We start from the raw sequence: 19,715 nt of genomic DNA on the forward strand, positions 1-19,715 counted from the left end.
CAAAGAGAAAAACTTTACCAGCTTTTCCCCCTATTCAACAATTTTGTTTCTCAGGTAAACACGGCTTGGAGCAAGAGTGGGAGTTAGGTCTCAGTGGTCGGTGTCTGATGAGAGTTCTCAGATGGGTTGGATGTTCATAGCCCTTCAGAGCGCAAAGAAATATTGAATTAATCCTCAGTAACATCTGACCTCAAAACGGTACGACGGATACAATAATAACCTGAACAATGTTCCCCTTTCACGCAATGTTTATTAACCATTTAGTGCCAGAAGCTTTGAAATAAACCAAACTACAGCCGGTTTCTAAGTTCTCCTGGTCTGAATGGGCGGCGTGCTGTTCCCCCCTTGTCTCCGCTCCCGGGGGTCCCAGCTCTTCCTGCAGGGCGCCAAGGGCGGCTCGGCCCTCCGCCGCGGGACCCCGGCCACCAGGGGGCGCTGCAGCCCCCTCTCCAGGGAGCAGCCGAGCCAGCCCGGTGGGTGTTTCTCTCTCCCTCTCGCGCTCTCTCCTCCTGGCCTCACATCCGGGTCTGGAGCGCGGCAGCCGCTGTCAGTGTTGGTGCGGTCGCGTCGGGGGCCGGGCCGGGGCGCAGTAAATGGCGGCGGAGGGAGGCGGAGCGGCCGCAGCGCTCAGCCCAGAGCCCCCGAAACTTTAGGCTAGGAGCCCCACAACTTTTCCGGGAACTGCTGCCTCTCCGGGGGCGTGGACGGAAGGGGGCAGGCGAGGCGGGAAGTCTGGGGGGAAGCGGCGGGGAGCCGGGGAGACTCGAACCCGCGGCGGGGGCGGTGGCGGAGTCCGCCCGGGCCTCGCGCCGCCGCGGCCCCCGCCTCCTTCCCCGCGCCCTCCCCGCGGCCGCCGAGGCGGAGCCTCTTAGGCGGCGGCGCGCCGAGCCCAGCCGGGCCCCCTCCCCGCGACCTCCGGGCCCTGTGGCTCGGACGCCCCCGGCGCGCGCGCGAGGCCGGGGCTCCCCGCCGCTTCGGGGAGCGAGGAGGAGGCGGCCGGGCGGCGCGCAGTCCCCGCCGTCCCGGGGTCGCGGGGCCGGCCCCCGGGTGTTGCATGCGGGGCGGGGTGGCTGTGAGCGGAGGCGAAGATGGAAGGTTTAACGCTGAGCGATGCGGAGCAGAAATACTACTCGGATCTCTTCTCCTACTGCGACAGCGAGAGCACCAAGAAGGTGGCGGCCCACGGGCGGGTGCTGGAGCTGTTCCGGGCCGCACAGCTGCCCAGCGACGTGGTCCACCAGGTAACGCCGCCGCCGTCCCCATCCGCCGCGTCCGGGGGGTCGGCCGGCCGCCGAGGGGTCGCTTCCCGGCGGCTCGGGCCTCCAGCCGCCAGCCTTCTCGAGGTGGGAGTGGGCGCCGTTTCCAGAAGGGCCGGCGGTGGGCAGGTTTCCCCGGGTTTCTCCGCTGCGGGCCGGGGCCGCAGGTGCCCGGAAGGCCCGGACTCGCGAGGGGAAGGGGGTCGCTCTTCGAGGACAAAAGTCATGCAGAGATACGATGGGGGTGGGGTGGGAGGGGTCTGTGTATTATCTCTGGAGAGCGTAAGTCCTGTATCTCTCGGCTGCCCCTCAATCTGTTTTTCAACACTGGAAGAGCAACTTCAGATGAAAGATCCTGGATTGTTAACCATGTCTTTGAATCCTAGATCCTGGTTATCTACTTTTTTACATTTTAAGGAAGCTCAATTCTTAGGGAGATTAAAAAATTTGAACTTTTAGCTCGTAGTTTGCAAGTAGCTATGAAAAGAACTTTAACTATAGGATGCGTGGCTGAGGTAAACTGGATAATTTTTCGATTGGCATTCGATAGCACTTGGTGGAATTTGTGGATTGGGTTGGGAGATAAGTATTGAGCAACTGGAAGTCAAAGGTGCATATTTGCCTCAATCTGTAGCCCTAGAGGAGCAAGCAGAGTAAGTTTTAAGCTTTCTTCATCACGTCTGCTTTTAAAATAGAAGGCTTCCTGGAAGTTCTCTAATGTATGTTGTGAGCATTGATGTTACTCTGTGTTTAATAATTCATAGCTGCTAGTGAGAGTCTGTCCAAACAGCATATCAGGAACAGGTTTTAAGCTTCATCTTTATGATGATCCAAGCCAGTTATCCAGATCTCCAGAACTTAGAGCCGCGTGCATAGATAGGTATGATGTAGTGCACTGCGAGAGCCCTGAATAAGGACTTTTCACACCTGGGTCCTTGACCGCACTCTGTTAACCCCTAGTGTGGCTTTGGGCCAAGCGCTCTCAGCTCTTCAAGCGTAAGTGTGCTTCTAACAGAAATTCTGGGAAATATAAAAATGTCCCCAAGGCCTCTGTTTTAGAAGTTACCTGTGCACTAGCTATGACTAAATTGAATGAGTTCTGTCTTTTCGCATAATCTTGTTTGTTTTACGTTGCTTTTTAAAAATTTTGGGAGGAAAAGTTCGGTGTCTTACATACTAACAGCTAGGAGTCTCATATTTATTCTGCTGAAAACAGACAAAGTAAGTATTTTACGCTCTGCTGACCACATACAGTCTCTTTATGTATATTCTTTGTTTTCATTCTTACAGACCTTTAAAAAATGTAAAAATCATTCTTAGCTCAGGGGCGTACAAAACGGGGTCCGCGGCTGTGCGGGTACTCGACGCTCCCCACATGGCTTTGGAGTTAGACTTACAGGAGTAGGTCTGGTCAGAACATGCTCACTAATGATTTTGCTCTTTTTGTAGAAATACTTTCAAGTCATTAAAAAACTAAAATTAAGGGGAAACTTCCCATGTTCTATTTGGCTTATTATGTCTGGGGTGGGGGGAGCTGAAATAAACTGACTTTCATATTTTTAAGAGTGCATGTTGTAAAAAAAAAAAAAAAAAAAAAGAGTGCATGAAGACTTTAAGACTTTATGTTATTCAGGATGCAAATTAGCATTAATTAACCTTTGCTTAAAATATGTTTAATCCAATCCAAGTTATTTTCATGTTGTGCTCAATTTTATTAACACTCAAAAATAAATTTCTGTTGCCTTTTTGTATAAAGAGAGAACTTAAATAGCGTAAATAGTCAGGATTCAGTTACACGCTGGAAACTAGGAACTCCCTGAAGCAGAAGCAGAATTCTTATAGCTTTCTGGGTATTTTGCAGGCAGTTTACTTAAAAATTGGCCTAACACATAAAATGTGGAACAAAAGAGGAATATGGACAATTCCCTTATGGAAGTTCAGCATTGTCTGAAAAAGCAGCCCTCCCTTGCTTCCTAAGTGGGAAACATTTGGGGCAACTCACGTGTAATGTTTAGTTTTTACTTAGCACTGGGCTAGGCATTGCAGGGCATCAAAACAGGAGTAAGAAGTTCTCAAGGACCTTGTAAACTACAGGAATACACATGTGTAACATAAAGCAATGTGAATGCCCTAAGAGAGGATAAAGGAGGGTATGACCAGGAAAGTCCTCTTGACTTAATTCAGGTAGTGTGGAGGGATGAAGAGGACTTCCAGGCAGAGATAAAACACGACCAAAGGTGGAAAGTGTGGGAAGGAGCCTTTGCAAGGACTAGCAGATAGACAGGTTTTGCTGAAGCTAGAGTATGTTTTGGGGATACTGGAACGTAGAGTCAGAAAGAGACCACGGTAGGAAAGATTCTAAAGACCAGGCAGATTTCATATTTCAGTAGGCAATGGAGACTCAATGATAGTTTTTGACTTTGAGTGAAGGAGAGAGTAGAGGGTGGGGAAGGAGGCTCGAGCAGTGGTCCGGAATGGATGCTAGGCACTGGGCACCCCAACCAGGGTGACAGCAGTAGAACAGAAAGGAGGGGCTGGAGGAACAGGTCTGTGTTATTGAAGGGCTGCTGGGTAGCCACAATGTGGGGTGCTTTGTGGGATAATGTTTCATTGAGACCAGATTATCAAGGCTGGGTGAAGAGCTTTGAACTAATTGTGAAGGTGGCAGGGAGTTGTAGATTTAAGAGAACTGACTCGTAAAAGCAGTGCTTTAGGAGGCATTTAGAAGACCAGAGCATCTGGAAGTAGAGGAAAGAAACTGGAGACGAATTTGGGAACTGATTCTCACGCACATACCGGGCTACGGGACTCAAATGTGGGAGTTGGGGAGACTACGGGGAGGGTGATTTTGCCCCCCCCAGGAGGCATTTGGAGACATTTTTGGTTGTCATAACTCAGGGAGAGGGAGCAGTTCTACTGGCATCTAGAGGTAGAGGCAGGAGCGCTACTAAAACAGCCTGCGGTGCACAGAACAGCCCCTACAGCAAAGAATCACCTGTCCCAAAACGTCAGCAGTGCCGAGATTCAGAAAACCTGATCTGGACTCTGGTGGTGACAGTGGGACGGAAAATGAGGCTGAAGATAAAGTAGAGATTATGAAGGTAGACCTGATAGGCTTGGGTTGCCTGGTGATATTTTGATGAGAGAAGAGTAGGGCAAGTGTTACTCTCTGTTGGACACCACTCACAATTAGAAAAGGGGCAGGAAGAGGGCCTGGTTTTTAAAAAGATGATAATGAGTTTGATTTCAGGCATTTTGAGACGGCAATGCAAATCTCCAGGGGATAGTTGGAAATGTGTGATTTGTCCACCCTGAGTGCCGGTTATTACAGTGAAATTCACATGTTTGGGGTCTCTCCTCTTTCTCACCTGAGTATCTTGGAGGTAGAGGCCAGACGGCTTCTCACACTGTAGGCATGCATTTACACATCAGGGCTTTGATTGATGTGGTAGTTTTCAGCATTTTTTAATCAAAGTCATGAGAAGGCTGAGTCATCTGGGGGAATGAGTATAGAGGACAAAGAACAGAGGGCCCAGAACTGAAGGAGGAAGGAGCTGGCATATATTGAGTGCCTGTTATATTCTTTTACTGGGCAGATCATTTTCATGCAGGAACTCATTTGATCCTTGTAAGAACCCTGGGAAGTGAGTATTATTCTTGTTTATTAACTAGGAACTTGATAGGCAGAGAAGTTAAATAACTAGTTAGTTGTATACACTGATGTGTATAAAATTGATGATTAATAAGAACCTACTGTATAAAAAAGTAAATAAAATAAAATTCAGAAATTCAAAACAAAACAAAACAAACAAAAATAACTAGTTAGTGAATAGAGTACCTCTCCTTTACCATTATTTCTTGCCACCTCTCAGCTCTTTCCTACTTTTCACTGTTCATGTGATTGGTTTGCCCATAGTTCTTATGAAGAGTAGAGACTTAAAATTATTTGATTTTGAGTTATATGTGGATTTCCTCCTTTGCAAAATAAATAATTTTATGTATGATGATGTCTGGAAACACAGCCACTTAAGAGAAATAGGAAGATTCTTGTAGTTGGTATCCTGAGTTTTACATTGCTACAACTGTCAAACATCTTGAGAAACGTTCATTACACTTGTTTTGGAATACCAGAGTAAAACCTGTTCTGAGTTTAAGAGTTTATTTTGGGGAGACAGTGTGTTAATAGCTAAAGCGAGTGAGCTGAAGCTTTATAGAATTATGCTCCGCACCAGAGAGGAACAGGACGAGGGGGAGAAAAATCTGGCTCATAGGATTTAATCATGAGGAATTTTGCTGTCTGCTGAGCAAGAAGATATTCAGTGGCTTAAAAATAATCTTCTTCAGAATTATTTTGTTTTTTAAACATTAGGGAAGGTATGCTAGTTACCACACTAATCAGTATGCTTTTCTAGCTTTTACTTAAAATTTCATCTTTGGGAAAAGTTTTAAAACTTCATACAGACTTTGAATGAATAATAGCTTGATAAAAGGTTCTAGAACTAACTGTTCTTTTATTGAAGATTATAAGCAATGTATCCTATAATGAGGCTGAGAAAATCTTTCAGTTCATTTGTGTTGAGCAATATCTTGGTAGAATATTTGAATAACACATTAGTTTAATGGAGGAAAAGTGATGACAATGAAACATAAACCATTTTGTCTCTTTTGAAATTTGTTCAATTATGTGATCTACTCATTAGAGATAGGATTAAAATAGAGAAGCAGAGCCTCATTTATGCATTGAAAGTTACGAACTTAATACTTAATGAAATAAATGTCAGATTTGTTGTTCTGGAGTAGTGGTTTTGTTTGTAATCACTAAAAAAATTATAACAAACTATAAAAATAATCTTACCTTGAACAGACACTTTACTATACACAGTTGAAAAACATACTGTTTGTGAAGGAAGTCACACTTAATGGCTCTCTGTAGTGTCATATTTACTTAAAATTTTTTTCTTTCCTATATCATAATGTACTTTTAGTCTTCTTTTTTTTAGCCAGTAGGCCAGAGTTAGAGTCTTAGTATCTTGAGAATTCAAGCTAGGCATTTTGACAGAGCTCTAAAAGAGTGTGAGAAGTTGATGTAAGGAGAACTAAACATGGAAGGCAAGTTCCAGCCCTGACCTTGAACAAATCACTTAATGCCTGGATTTTAGTTCTCACCATGGAAATGATGGAATTGGGGTTTTCAAAGGAGAGGTTACAGTGTAGGGATGGCCACTCTGTCCAGCCACATCCTTAAGAAAGTAGCCACACAGACTTGAAATTAGTTGATATGCTATTTTGAAACTGGAATTGATTTCTTTTACAAACTTCGGGAGATTTGAAGAGGAGAATCTTGCCTAGAATGCTGAAGTGAGTATATATATATAAGAGGGAACTGATGAAAGTGTTTTAAGGTCTGTGGTACTTAGTTCTTCAAGGTATCTGGCCAGTGGGAATTTGAAATGGGTGATAAGACTTGGCATTTCTGATGTTTTCCCTGATATATGTTGCATTTTCTGTAGCCTTTCCTGTGACAGATGCATCTTGATTTCTCGTTTTCTTCTGCCTCTATGTAAGGAATTTATGGTTGATGGGTTGCATATATAGGCATGACATAAAAATCAGGTTGTAATAATAACTTCGCTTCAGAAATCTTTTTTTAAGTTCATACCATATACCAAATTTTATTGCAGTTTGATAAATTATAGGACTTAAAAGTCTTAAAACCACATCTCTTCATTTTGTTTTAAGAATTGACTCTATGTGGAATTTGAGTCTCTTTTGTTAAGTGATGAAGACAGAATTTATTAGACTGTGTATTTCCATCTAACCTCTTTTTTGGTTGTGGATTCCTTTGAGATTCCTGTTGCACACCTGCGTGTCCATTGACAGATGAATGGATAAAGAAGATGTGGCACATATATACAATGGAATATTACTCAGCCATAAAAAGAAAGAAAATTGAGTTATTTGTAGTGAGGTGGATGGACCTAGAGTCTGTCATACAGAGTGAAGTAAGTCAGAAAGAGAAAAACAAATACCTATGCTAACACATATATATGGAATCTAAGAAAAAAAAATGGTTATGAAGAACCTAGGGACAGGACAGGAATAAAGACACAGACATAGAGAATGGACTTGAGGACACGAGGAGGGGGAAGAGTAAGGTGGGACGAAGTGAGAGAGTGGCATGGACATATATACACTACCAAATGTAAAATAGATAGCTAGTGGGAAGCAGCCACATAGCAAAGGGAGATCAGCTCCGTGCTTTGTGTCCATCTAGAGGGGTGGGATAAGGAGGATGGGAGGGAGACACAAGAGGGAGGAGATATGGGGATATATGTATAGCTGATTCACTTTGTTATACAGCAGAAACTAACCACTGTAAAGCAATTATACTCCAATAAATATGTTAAAAAAAAAAGAGATTCCTGTTGCACATGCTGGACAACTGCTTAGAAAACATAGTTACACAAAAATTTGCATATAATTTGAGATTGCCAGCCTTCCCCCAACCTAGTCAAGCTCATCCCATGGACCTCGCATTAAGACAGTTTTAAGGAAGAGCAGGCAGACCTGGGAAAGCTGAACATAGGTCTTTCTTAAGTCAGTTTTGTATATTTTCAGGAAATATTTCTTCATGGCTACTATTTATGCTCAGGGTGTGTATGCGGTGCTGAAAACTCAGAAATCTTCCCTGCCTTCATGGATTATAACTTGTGGTAATGTTAAAAAGGAAAAGAACTGTATTAATGGGGAGTCATGGGAGGCTATGCAGACCTACTTAGGTATAAGGGAAGACCTCTCTGAGGAGACGGGGACCGGGTAAGGGAGTGAGAATGAGATGTTTCACACGGAAGGAATGAGCACTCAAAGGGCCTGGACAGCATGTGAAGAGCTCTGTGTGTTGAGGAGATGAAAAGCTGGAGCATTATGGGCAAGAGGGGAGAATGGCAGGGACCACATGCTGCAGGGCCTTGTACACAGGGATAAAGAGTTTGGATTATAAAAGACTGAAAGTTTATATTCAGGGGAGTGGCAGCATCCAAAGTATATTTGTTGAAGGTTACCCTGCTGTGTAGAGAAGAGAACACTGGGGCAAGCAGAAACAGATTGGCCACTGGATATGCAGTAGTTCAGGTAGGAGACCATGATGGCTTAGATTAGTGAGGTCGCAGTAGGGTGGAGAGGAGTGGACATATCTGAGATATTTGTAGCTGGTAGAAATAGGAGGACGTGATAATGGATTGGATATGGAATATAACCGGGGGAAACATTCAGGGATGTTGCTGGAAGTCACCATTATTGGATGCCTGGGAGACGAATGGGTTTTTCAGGTTTTTTTGTTTTATTTGGGTGGAAGGTAATGGTGAATTTGGGAGTTTTCTTTTCTCAATCGTAAGTTCTCAGAAGCCTGTGAGATTGTTAAGAAGGCCTCTATCAGAGAGGATCATCAACTCTTGAGGAACTCAGAGATATTTGGCTTGGAGATGTCAGTTTGAAGCTTATCAGTATGTTAGTGATATTCAAAGCCATGCAAATAGGTGAAATCACTGAAGAAGAGACTATAGAGAGAGAGGAAAGAAGGATTGGTTAGAAATAGAAACCTGAGGAACACTGCACATTTCTAAGTTGGGTAAACTGGAAGCCCTCTAGGAAGGAAGCTAAAAAGGACAGCCCAAGCGGTTGTAGGGAAATTGGGAATATATATTGGATCATGTCATGGATGCCAAGTAATGCAAGTATTTCAAGAAAGGGATATTTAACTATTGAGTTTGGCAGAGAGGTTGAGAAGATATGGGCAGAAATATGGCTGTTGGATTTGGCAACCCAAAGGTCATCAGTGACCATAATGAGCCAGTGTCATAGACTGGTAGAGGTGGAAGCCAGATTTGAGTGACTTGAGGGATACACAGTGGCCCAGGAACTAGAAATTGGGTTTAAAGAAGTTAAAGGAAACAGACACGGGGCCAAAGCGGAAGTATGAGGATGTAAAGGAAGTCTTTGTTTTTTTGACTATATAAGAAATATTGCGGCATGGTTTTAGTTGTTAGGATTAATAAGGGAAGGAAGGAAGATGAAGAGAGAAGTCCTTGAGAAAGCAAGAATGGTCTAGGATCCTGATCGCACAGGGCAGCAGTTCTTTGATAGGAAATGGATAACTTCCACAATTTCAAAAGGAGGAGAGAAAGGGAAAAAAAAATCTAGTCACAGTAGCATCAAAAAGAATAAAATACTTAGGAATAAACTTAACAAAAAAAGAGCACCAAGGTGTTTATATTACAAAACATTACTGAGAGAAATTAAATAAGTTTTTTTTTTTTTTGGCTGCACCGCGCAGCCTGTGGTATCCTAGTTCCCTGACCAGGGATTGAACCTAGGCCCTCGGCAGTGAGGGCGTGGGGTCCCAACCACTGGACCGCCAGGGAATTCCCCTAAATAAAGATTTAAATAAATGGAGAGATAGTCTGTATTCATAGATTGGAAGATAGAATGTTAAGATGTCAGTTCCCCAAATTGATCTATAGATTCAGTAGAATACCTGTCAAAATTCCAGTAGACTCTTATAGAAATTGTCAAGCTGATCCTGAAATTTATAAGGAAATGCAGAGGACCTAGAATAGCCAAAGCATTTTTGAAAACAAAATAGGAGTTACCCTGTCTAATATTAAAACTTATCTACAGTGATCAAGACAGTGTGATTGGCATAAGGATAAGCATTATAGGTCAGTGGAACAGAACTGAAAGTCCAGAAATTAACCCTTATATTTATGACCACTTGGTTTTTGAAAAAATGCCAGAACAGTTCAATGGGGAAAGGATAGTCTTTTCAACAAATGGTGCTGGGACAATTGGATATTTTTATGTTTAAAAAAATGGGGCTTCCCTGGTGGCACAGTAGTTGAGAGGCTGCCTGCCAATGCAAGGGACATGGGTTCAAGCCCTGGTCTGGGAAGATCCCACATGCTGTGGAGCGACTAAGCCCGTGAGCCACAACTACTGAGCCTGCATGTCTGGGGCCTGTGCTCCGCAACAGGAGAGGCCGTGATAGTGAGAGGCCCGCGCACCGCGATGAAGAGTGGCCCCCGCTTGCCACAACTGGAGAAAGCCCTCGCACAGAAATGGAGACCCAATGCAGCCATAAATAAATAAATAAACAAATTTTTTTAAAAAATGGATTTAGACATACTGTTTTATATACTTCACACCGTACATGAAATTATCTCAAAATAAATCATAGACTTTGTAAATTTGTAATTGTAAAACCTAAAGCTATAAAAATTCTAAATATTGCATAGGAGAAAATCTTCGTGACCCTGTGTTAGGCAGAGTTCTTAGATATGGCACCAAATGCATGGATCATTAAAGAAAAAACTGATAAATTGGACTTCTTTAATGGAGTTTTAAAACTTTTTACACTTCAGAAGATACTTAAGAAAATAAAAAGACAAGCCACAGACTCAGAAAATATTTGAATATTACAAACTTGGTAAAGGTCTTTAATCTAGAATACATAAAGAAATCTTACAACTCAATTATGCAGGAAAAAACCAATTAAAAAATGGGCAAAAGACTTTAATAGGTATTTCACCAAAGAAGATATTATAAATGGCCAATAAGCATATGAAATGATGTTCAACATCATTAGTCATTAAGGAAATGCAAATTAAACTGCAATGATATATTGTAACACACCCACTTAAACGGCTATAATTTAAGACTGACATTACCTATTACTGGTATTGTGGAGAAACTGGAATCCTATACACTGCTCTTGGAAAGGTAAATGGTACAGGCATTTTGGAAAAGTTTGGCTTTTTCTTACCATACAAACCAGCATTTCCACTCTTAGGAATCTATCCAACAGAAACGAAGATGTGTGCACACAAAGAATTGTAAATGTCCATTTTAGCAGTATTATTCACAATAGTCAAAAATTGGAAAGCAATCCAAATGTCCCTCAAATGGTGATAAACACAATATGGTATATCCATACAGTGGAATACTCTTCTAAATAAAGAGGAACAAATCACTGGTAAATGCTACAACAAAGACGAATATCAAAAACCTGATAAGTGACAGAAGCCAAACAGAAAAGAGTACGTATTGTGTGGTTGCATTTATATGAAATGTCTAGAAAAGGCAAATCTATACAGAAAGCAGAACAGTGGATACCTGAGGCCAGGGCAGGAGTGGAAACACTCTGGAGGAAAATTTTGGGGGTGATGTGATGGAAAAGTTCTAAGATTGGATTGTAGTGATGATGCACAACTCTATAAATTGTCTTAAAGCTCAATGAATTGTACACTTATGGTTGAATTTTGTGATGTATAAATTATACCTCAAAGCTGTAAATTAAAACTTTAATAATTTGGAGGGTGAGGGGAATGCATGAAATAGGCATCTTGGCGAATGCGCAGGGTGAGTGTGGTAGAGAATAAAGGACTCTGTGCTGTCTATGTAATTTTAATTACAAAACCTCAGTGTAACTTAATGTAATCTGGCATTTGGTTATGCATTTGTGTTTTGTATATCATATGAAAGGTGATATATCAATAGATATTATGTATGGAAGAGATTGCCATGTGAAAATTCATTACAACTGCGTATGAATAAGTACATTATTTAATAGATTAAGAAGGGGTTGAAAAAATTGTGATTTGGAATAATGGAAATCAGTTTCCATCTATTGACTTTGAATAGTATGCTGACTTTATATACATTTAACTCAGATATCTTAATTGTATGGAAAATTATAGAAATATAATACTTCAAAAATCTGAGTTTGAAATAATTGTGCCCAATAATAATAATTTTAACGAAATAGTGGTTTCAATCTACAAGACTACCTCTGGTTGCTTTCTTTTATTGAAATAATTACTGTCACTATCATGATTCTTTCTGTTAAAAAAAAAAAAAAGCTTCTGTTACTTAGAGGCACTGATTTGTTGTCTTTGTAGTATCTCTAAATTGCTGTATCCAATTTGAGTTTGCATAAGTAGATAGATCTTGGGCCACATTTTATATATATATATATTTTTTTTTTTTAAGATTTAATTTTTTATTTATTTTTGGCTGCGTTGGGTCTTTGTTGCTGTGTGTGGGCTCTCTCTAGTTGCGAGCGGGGGCTACTCTTCGTTGTGGTGCGCGGGCTTCTCCTTGCGGTGGCTTCTCTTGTTGCGGAGCACGGGCTCTAGGTGCGCGGGCTTCAGTAGTTGTGGCGCGCGGGCTCTAGAGCGCAGGCTCAGTAGTTGTGGCGCATGGGCTTAGTTGGTCCGCGGCACGCGGGATCTAAGCAGACCAGGGATTGAACCCATGTCCCCTGCACTGGCAGGCGATTCTTATACACTGCGCCACCAGAGAAGTCCCTATATTAATGTGCTCCTTTGGATAAAAAATAGCTAAGAGTGCTGATCTAAGAGTGATTATTGCTTCTTGTCTGTGGATTATGTAAAATGTTGTATGTGGAAATAGGAATATATCTATGTCCTTACGAAAAGAATTTATTGTCTGGAAACTATTCAAGAGTATTTTTGATTTTTCTTGTCTCATTTGTGACTAGAAGGATCAGAGGTTTGACTGCTTAAACTACAGTGTTTATTGGTATTGTATGTTATTAATAGTTGATTTAGAAGAATTCATATTTTTTCTAAAGCACTTAATTATATTTCATAGAAAAGTATTTACTTACAACACCCTTGTAATTTTCTGCGTCAGCAAGTATTGAGTATGGTCAGAATTGCATAGACTTAGGAATGTGGCAGTTCTAGATTTGAATCTCCACCTCAGTGCTTATTAACTTTCTTGCTCTGAGCAAGTAACTTAATTAACCCCTTTTGAAGACTCCCATTTCCTCATCTGTAGACTGAGGATGATACCAAATCCAGAAGTTTCGTAATACCACAGTGAAGTAACATGTAAACCTAGTGTAGTGCCTGGCTCTTAGAGGGTGATCAGAGAAGTTTCGTTCACTCAAGCTCTGCTCTATTAAGGAAAATTCATAATTTGTAGGATCTTGGCTTTAATGGTAGTAAAAATCTCCCCATTGTTCTTCAAACCTAGCTTTTTACGTTTTGTTGTTTTTGTTGCATTGAACTTACTACACTGCCCTCAATCCTTTGATCCTATCAATAATGCCTTGTGTTTCTCCCTTTCACGGTGTAATTAGAGGATTTTTACTCCTGAAGTGAAGTTTACCACCAAAATCCTAAAATAAAGGATAATTCTGAGGTTTTGAGCCTACATGGCTTGCAGAATGATGATAACCATTAATGGAAATAAAGAAGTGAGGAGGGGGGGGTCTAGTTTAGTTGAAGGCGATGTGCTGAGTGAGCACATCCATGTCATGTTCAGTCCATCTGGGCAGCAAGGTTTAGTGGGCATTTTTGAAAGCTTGAGAGCAGCAGCTGGGTGGCTTTAGAAGCTTGTGCAGACTTGGTGGTGGTTCCTGAATGAGGCCATTCAATAGAAATCAGGGATGCAAACTTAACTTAGTGTATTTGAAATGTCCTTTCAGAGCAGATGGTAAATTGCACTTTTGTGTAGAGATTTAGGTATTCTCACTTATGACTTCAGAAATTTTCTGAAACTATCTTGAGACTGTTAGGAAGGCAAGGTGGATGAGGAAGTGTAACATCTCTTCACCTGAACTTAGTCCAGCCTCCAAAGAGTTGAACCTTGGTTGTTAAACACAAAAGGCATTTGCACATTTAAAGTAAGAGGTCTTAGCTGTTTGCAAGCAACCTCCAAGGCAAAGAAATTGCATTTAGTTGAGGAATGAGCCTCAGAGCTAGAACAGTCTAGCCTACCCTTTCCCATCAGCATCTCGTTCCAGCTTTGTGCTTCTCATTTAACACAAGATCTCGTTTAATCTTTATAATATAAGCCTGCCAGATATTGTTATCCCCATTTCATTAATAAGAAATTGGATGCTCTCATGATCCTCAACAATTAGTAGATGTGTGGAAAAATTCCTTGAGGGTGAGTTATCCTGGAGCGTTGCTGTACCATTTCTTCAGGGATGGTTCTATTGAATTCTGCTTTCCATATATTCAGAGTACTTTCTTCTATTTAATGTCTTACAATTACATCATTCATTAATTCAACAAATACTATTAAACACCTGTTATGCATCAGGGTATGCACCAGGGGCATGGAGTATGCAGAGGTGGATGGAAGAGACATGGTTCCTGCTCTTCTGGAAAACTTAAATCTTTCTCCTAAGCTCCAAGAACCTAGCAGGGGGTCACTGTTCCTGTCTGGTTCACAACTGCATCTCTGGCACATTGTTGGTAGTTAATATTTGTTGAGTGTTGAATGAGTGAGCATGGATTTATCCTTTTTTTCCCCCCAAATATGTTTGCTTATCACTAGCTTGAATATATATTGCACCCAATTCAAATAATAATAGTAATAATAAATGCCAGTGTACTGCCTACTGTATGTCAGGTACTGTTTGCACCCCTTTACAAATATTAATTTGTGAAGTGGGTACAGTTTACTATCCCTGCTTTTAAAATGAAGATAAAGAAAGGACAAGTAACTTATTACAAGGTCACACAGATCGAAAGTGGTAGAGCTTAGATTTAAGTAGTCCTTTTCTTAACCACTTTGCTCTACTTCCTAAATATTATATGATTAAATACTTACTATCGCACTTCCATGCTCATATCTTTACCGTCTACTATATCTCTCAATATTCTAAATTCCCCAATTTCTTCTTTAGAGTTACTTGACATTTACAGATCACGCTGAGGTCCCCACACCAGCTTGTGGAGTCCCTGTACTGCTGTGAGTCCTGTTAGGTTCTAAGAGTTATTATAACAAGTCCTGTTTATCCATGTCTCTCAGCAGCGTGTCTTGGGATAGTTTTGTAAATAAAACTTAAAAATAGGTCCTTCTGCTACATTTACTTAGATGCCATTGTTTATTTTCGGTAGTTTGCTAAGTAAATTAATAATTTTATTGAAATAAAGGGATAAAATTTTAAACTGTTTTTATATAAAATACAAATAACACTCTAAAACACAAATAACATTCTAAAAGATGGCTAAACAGAATACTTTTATCCGCTAAGGCCGACTTAGTCAGTGTCTCCTCTAGGAAACCTAGATAACATTAATTTGTTTGACTTTATGAGGACCTGCTTCTCCAGAGGACTGAAACTTAGGAGAGGGTTCTTGGTAACCTGGTTTGGATCTCCTTAGCATAGGAGTGGCAGTTTATGCCATAGGTATAAATAAGATCAGCCAGGATGAATTTGTGGAGTGAAAGAAAGGAGAGAGCAAAAGGAAGCCTGAGGTAGTAGCTGCCTGAGGCATTGGAGGGAAAGCAGGGAAACAAGGAAAGGAAGGAGAGTTATGGAAAGAGTCATCTGTCACGTGCTACCAAACTCAACATTGGGTTTCATGGAGGCATGAGTGGAAGTCGGATTGCTTCCTGACAAGTTGGTACATTACTCTTTGAAAAATGTGTTCTAATTTAGACTTTTGACTAATTCATACTGGGTTTTTCTTTTACATTCTCTACGCTGTTACTGAGGTTTTATTTATTCAGTATTTTTCCTTAGGATCCAGAGCAAATCCTTCTCTTGATGAGTTCTCTATTTTGAGATATTTGAGATATTTGCAAACTAACTCATTTTTTATAGTCCTTCAAAAATTTTATCCCAGATGTAATATTTACCTAAAAAAATCTGAATCATCAAGGAAAATCTTGATGTTCATAAAAGACAATGCTGTACTGTTTTCATGGAATTAGGTAGAATACGGAAAACCCCGAATGAACTTTTTGGCCAACCCAATGGTTTGACATCCTGCTTCTTTGAGCTTTCCCCTAATCCTCCCTACCAGATAACCCCCTTTCTGTAATCTTCCCATACTGTTGTATATGTTTGTACTTGTATATACAACTTGTACTTCTAGCTTCCTGTTCGTGTGTGTATGTTATCCTTGATAGGTGACAGGCGATTTGAAGGCAAGCGTTAGCTTATCCTTGTTTTCCTCAGATCACTCTGCTTATGATAGGCACCCAGATCTTATTGGACTGGTTAATTGGTGCTGCAGGGCTTCACTCCTCATCAGTACCTTGATGGGTCCTAGCCTAACCTCTTCATTTTGTCATACCACTTAAAAAATTCCAAACGACAGGGAATGAGCCTTTTTGAACAAGATGGAGCCTCTGAGACCTGATTATATAGATCTTTCAGTTAGACTGTGAATAAGCTAGTTAATATTAATACTTTTGAAGTTGTTCAGGTGGCTTTAGTCAGATATGGTGAACATGCATATTAATAACTTTTCTTTAAGCTATTGTACCTCAAAGCTGTTCTTTTAATTTTTTATTTTTAAAGATACCATAGTTTACTTTAGTAATAAACTCACATGAGATTCTCTGCCTTTCAGAGGTATAATTTCTAATTCTTGAACGTGACAATGAGCAAATAGTGGTAGGTAAGTAATCTAAATAAGGAAACAGGTCAGTAGTTTCTCATTTAATTTAGTTGACTCTTTTGGAGGAAAGCATAGCATTCTCGTAAAATGCATGGCAATAGGGAGAACATATCAAATCTGAGTAGTCATGCTTATCCAGCCTTACCCAGCCTTAAAAGTTATCTACCAACTCACTCCCACATCTCACAATCTTGTTTCTGATTATTCTTCTAATGTGGACTTTGTGTTCTAGCAGATCTGTTTTCTGTTTCTGTTTCTCACACAGTTACTTGTTAGGTTTTTTTTTCTCATCATGTTACTTTCTTCATCTGCAGTACCCTCCCCCAGCTTCCGTGCTTCCATCTGCCCCCTTTTATTAAAAACGTGCCTTAGTTTTTATATGTTTGGAAATCTCATTTGAGATTTCAACCTTACCTTCTCTCTGACTCTCATTTGCCTCCTGCCTATCCTTCTGTATGTGTTTTGCACTGTTAATGCTTTTTGTTCATTTGTGTCATTGCTTAACTGCTTTTCCAGGATATTTACATCCCAACAATATTATAAGTAAATATTATAAGTAAACTATAAATAACATTCAGGTTTCTTTTCTTTCATGACCTCATGATTATCTAGAGCAGCAAAAGCACATAGTAGATGTTTATAAAACAGAGCTAACTATTTAGGGAAGCCAGTTGCTTAGCTCTGCTATTGCTGTGCATACATGGATATGATTGGGGTGACAAATTAAGGCACTTCTGGGGTCCTCACCCAGGAAAGTAGAAAGTGGGGGTGGTGAAGCTTGCGGCCTTGGACGTTCCACTGCTAGTGCTATGGGTACTCTCTCCCCACCCCAGTCAGTATTCTGGGCATGAGAAGAGAAAGAGGCAGCAAGAACAGGAACAAATAGCACAGAATTCTCTGAGTTTTGACTTTGCAGCTTTGCTGGCCAACATTGCCAGTTCCCTCTCCCTCCCTTTCAGAATGCTTTTTTCCCTATTCTTCTTTTTTTTTTAATAACAGAATATAAGAAGTTTAAAAGAAACAAAATAGGAATTTATTGGCAACTAAAATAAATCATGGTGGAATCTGGATATCTTGGCACTGTTGCTTATATTTTCTTTATAAAATGTAATAAAGCACAGCTTCTGTCCAGTTCCAGTGTACCTGGCTGAAAGGAGAAGACCACAAATCCATTTAGAGGGAGGGTGCTGGGTACACTCACATGATTCCACACAGCGATTGCACATTCCCTAGCACAGGCCATTGAGATTTGTGCCATGTCAGAATTACAGATTATACTACTTGTCACGATCAATGTAAATCTCACAGGAATAGTAGAAATTACTGATGTTAAACCTTTGAAATCTAAGAGCCTACTGTATTCTGTGCCTGCCTTCAGAAGCTAAGGATTTAAAAACCAGAGGAAAGGAATTTATAGTTAGGTTTTCTATTACTACCCACAATTTAAAACTCGTAGAGATAGAAATCTTTTACTTCCCTTATCACATTTCTGTAGATTACCCCTAAGACTTGTTTCTGGAATGAATCCAAACTTGTGTTTCTCACTTACACCTAACAAAGGGCAAAAACAGAATTGTCAAAGTTACTAATTGTATTGTATAATGGTTATTTTTTACATAGTGTTCCTTTTTGTTTCCTGTGTTATTTATTTGACTGTACACCCATCTATCTGCCTTCCTATTTTTCTTTTACTGCCAAGTAACAAATGACCCAGATTTCTTCTCTACTGTCTGTACTAGTAACCTAACTTTTTTCTGTTCCTCCCACCCTACCTCTTAAAAAAAAAAAAGAAAAAAAAAGATATTCTTAAAGTTCACCTTTATCCTAGCCGCCAAGTCCAGTAATATTTTCTTAGGTTTCATTCTGTTTTATCACCTCCCTTGTAATTGATACTGAATTAATTCTTGGTGGATATTATCTCTTTTTGTTCTCTGTGATGCTAAATTATTATGTTATTATATATCTTTAAGCATCCTGTCTTCCTACTGTGTCTTTCCCTTGTGTAGAGTCAGCTTTGACCCCTTTTCTTACATTCAGCCTACAAAGTCCTTCAGATTTTCTTTCTCTGAAAAATCTCAGCCAATCATCCTTTTCTGTCCTTTGCATTAATTATTTTCTGAGCTCTATGTTATTGCTACACTACTGCAGTAGCCTCCTAAATCTTAACTAGCTTTTCTGTAATTGCTAAAGAACAAAAAAGCGAATTTCTAAAAACTTGTATGATACTCTTCAGAAATGCTCAGTAAAGATTAGTCTGGCATTTAGAACCCTCTCCATCTAGTTTGGTCCAGTTTACTACCTAACCACACTACAATCCCTATTTTGACCTGTTGGCACCTCCCCAATTCGAATGCCCGTCTTGACTTACCCAAAAACCTGTCCATTCTTTAACATCTAGGTTAGGCTTTTTTTTTTTTTTTTTCCTAACAAATATTTCCAACCCATAGTAACTTCTCTCTAATTCTTACAGAAACAAGTATTAATTACATAGCACCTGCTATGGGTCAGGCATTGAGTTATTTGACATATGTTTAATTTTAAACTTAGAGAATATATATTATTTCCATTTTGTAACTGAGAAACTTGGGGCTCCAGAGGCTACATGCTTGACATAAGCTGGGATTCAGATCCAGCTCCATCAGATGGCAAAACTTGTGTTCAAAACACCAACCATTTCAGTGTATAAGATTACAGCCTTATATGATAGCTTATCTTTGTCATTTGTATGTTATGTTTTCAGCTAGGTTAGAAGTTTCTTAAGAATAGGGAATGTGTGTTAGAACTTTACATGCCTCCTAGGGCCTACTGTGTACTTTGAACATTGTGCATACTTAAGAGGAGAGCATTTTGCTGAGGGTGAGGCATTTCTGTAGTGCTACTAATTATAACAATCTGCCTACTTTTCTTGTTAGAGCATTCCCTAAAATGTTATGAGTGCAAGAAAGACTGCAGACATGGCTGCATACTGAATTAAAGGGAGGCAGTAGAGCAGCCTTATGATTTGTTTCCCAAAGTG

The 19,715-nt window shown here is 40.4% G+C and overlaps 1 protein-coding gene across 9 annotated transcripts in view; it reads left to right on the forward strand.

The window, feature by feature from the left end:
* Window positions 1-528: 528 nt before the first annotated feature.
* REPS1 (RALBP1 associated Eps domain containing 1) overlaps window positions 529-19,715 on the forward strand; it is an 80,004-nt gene continuing 60,817 nt past the window's right edge. For 4 of the 9 annotated variants that reach the window (XM_057527927.1, XM_057527931.1, XM_057527932.1 and 1 more), the window contains exon 1: window positions 531-1,241. In XM_057527927.1, coding sequence (XP_057383910.1) covers window positions 1,089-1,241 — 153 coding nt within the window. In that variant the 5' untranslated portion in view covers window positions 531-1,088. Of the gene's footprint in view, window positions 1,242-19,715 lie in introns of all 9 variants that reach the window. The other 5 variants (XM_057527925.1, XM_057527926.1, XM_057527928.1 and 2 more) reach the window with 2 other exon arrangements.

This window comes from Balaenoptera acutorostrata, chromosome 14, assembly GCF_949987535.1.
Source record: "Balaenoptera acutorostrata chromosome 14, mBalAcu1.1, whole genome shotgun sequence".
In the NCBI taxonomy this organism is placed as follows: Eukaryota; Metazoa; Chordata; class Mammalia; order Artiodactyla; family Balaenopteridae; genus Balaenoptera; species Balaenoptera acutorostrata.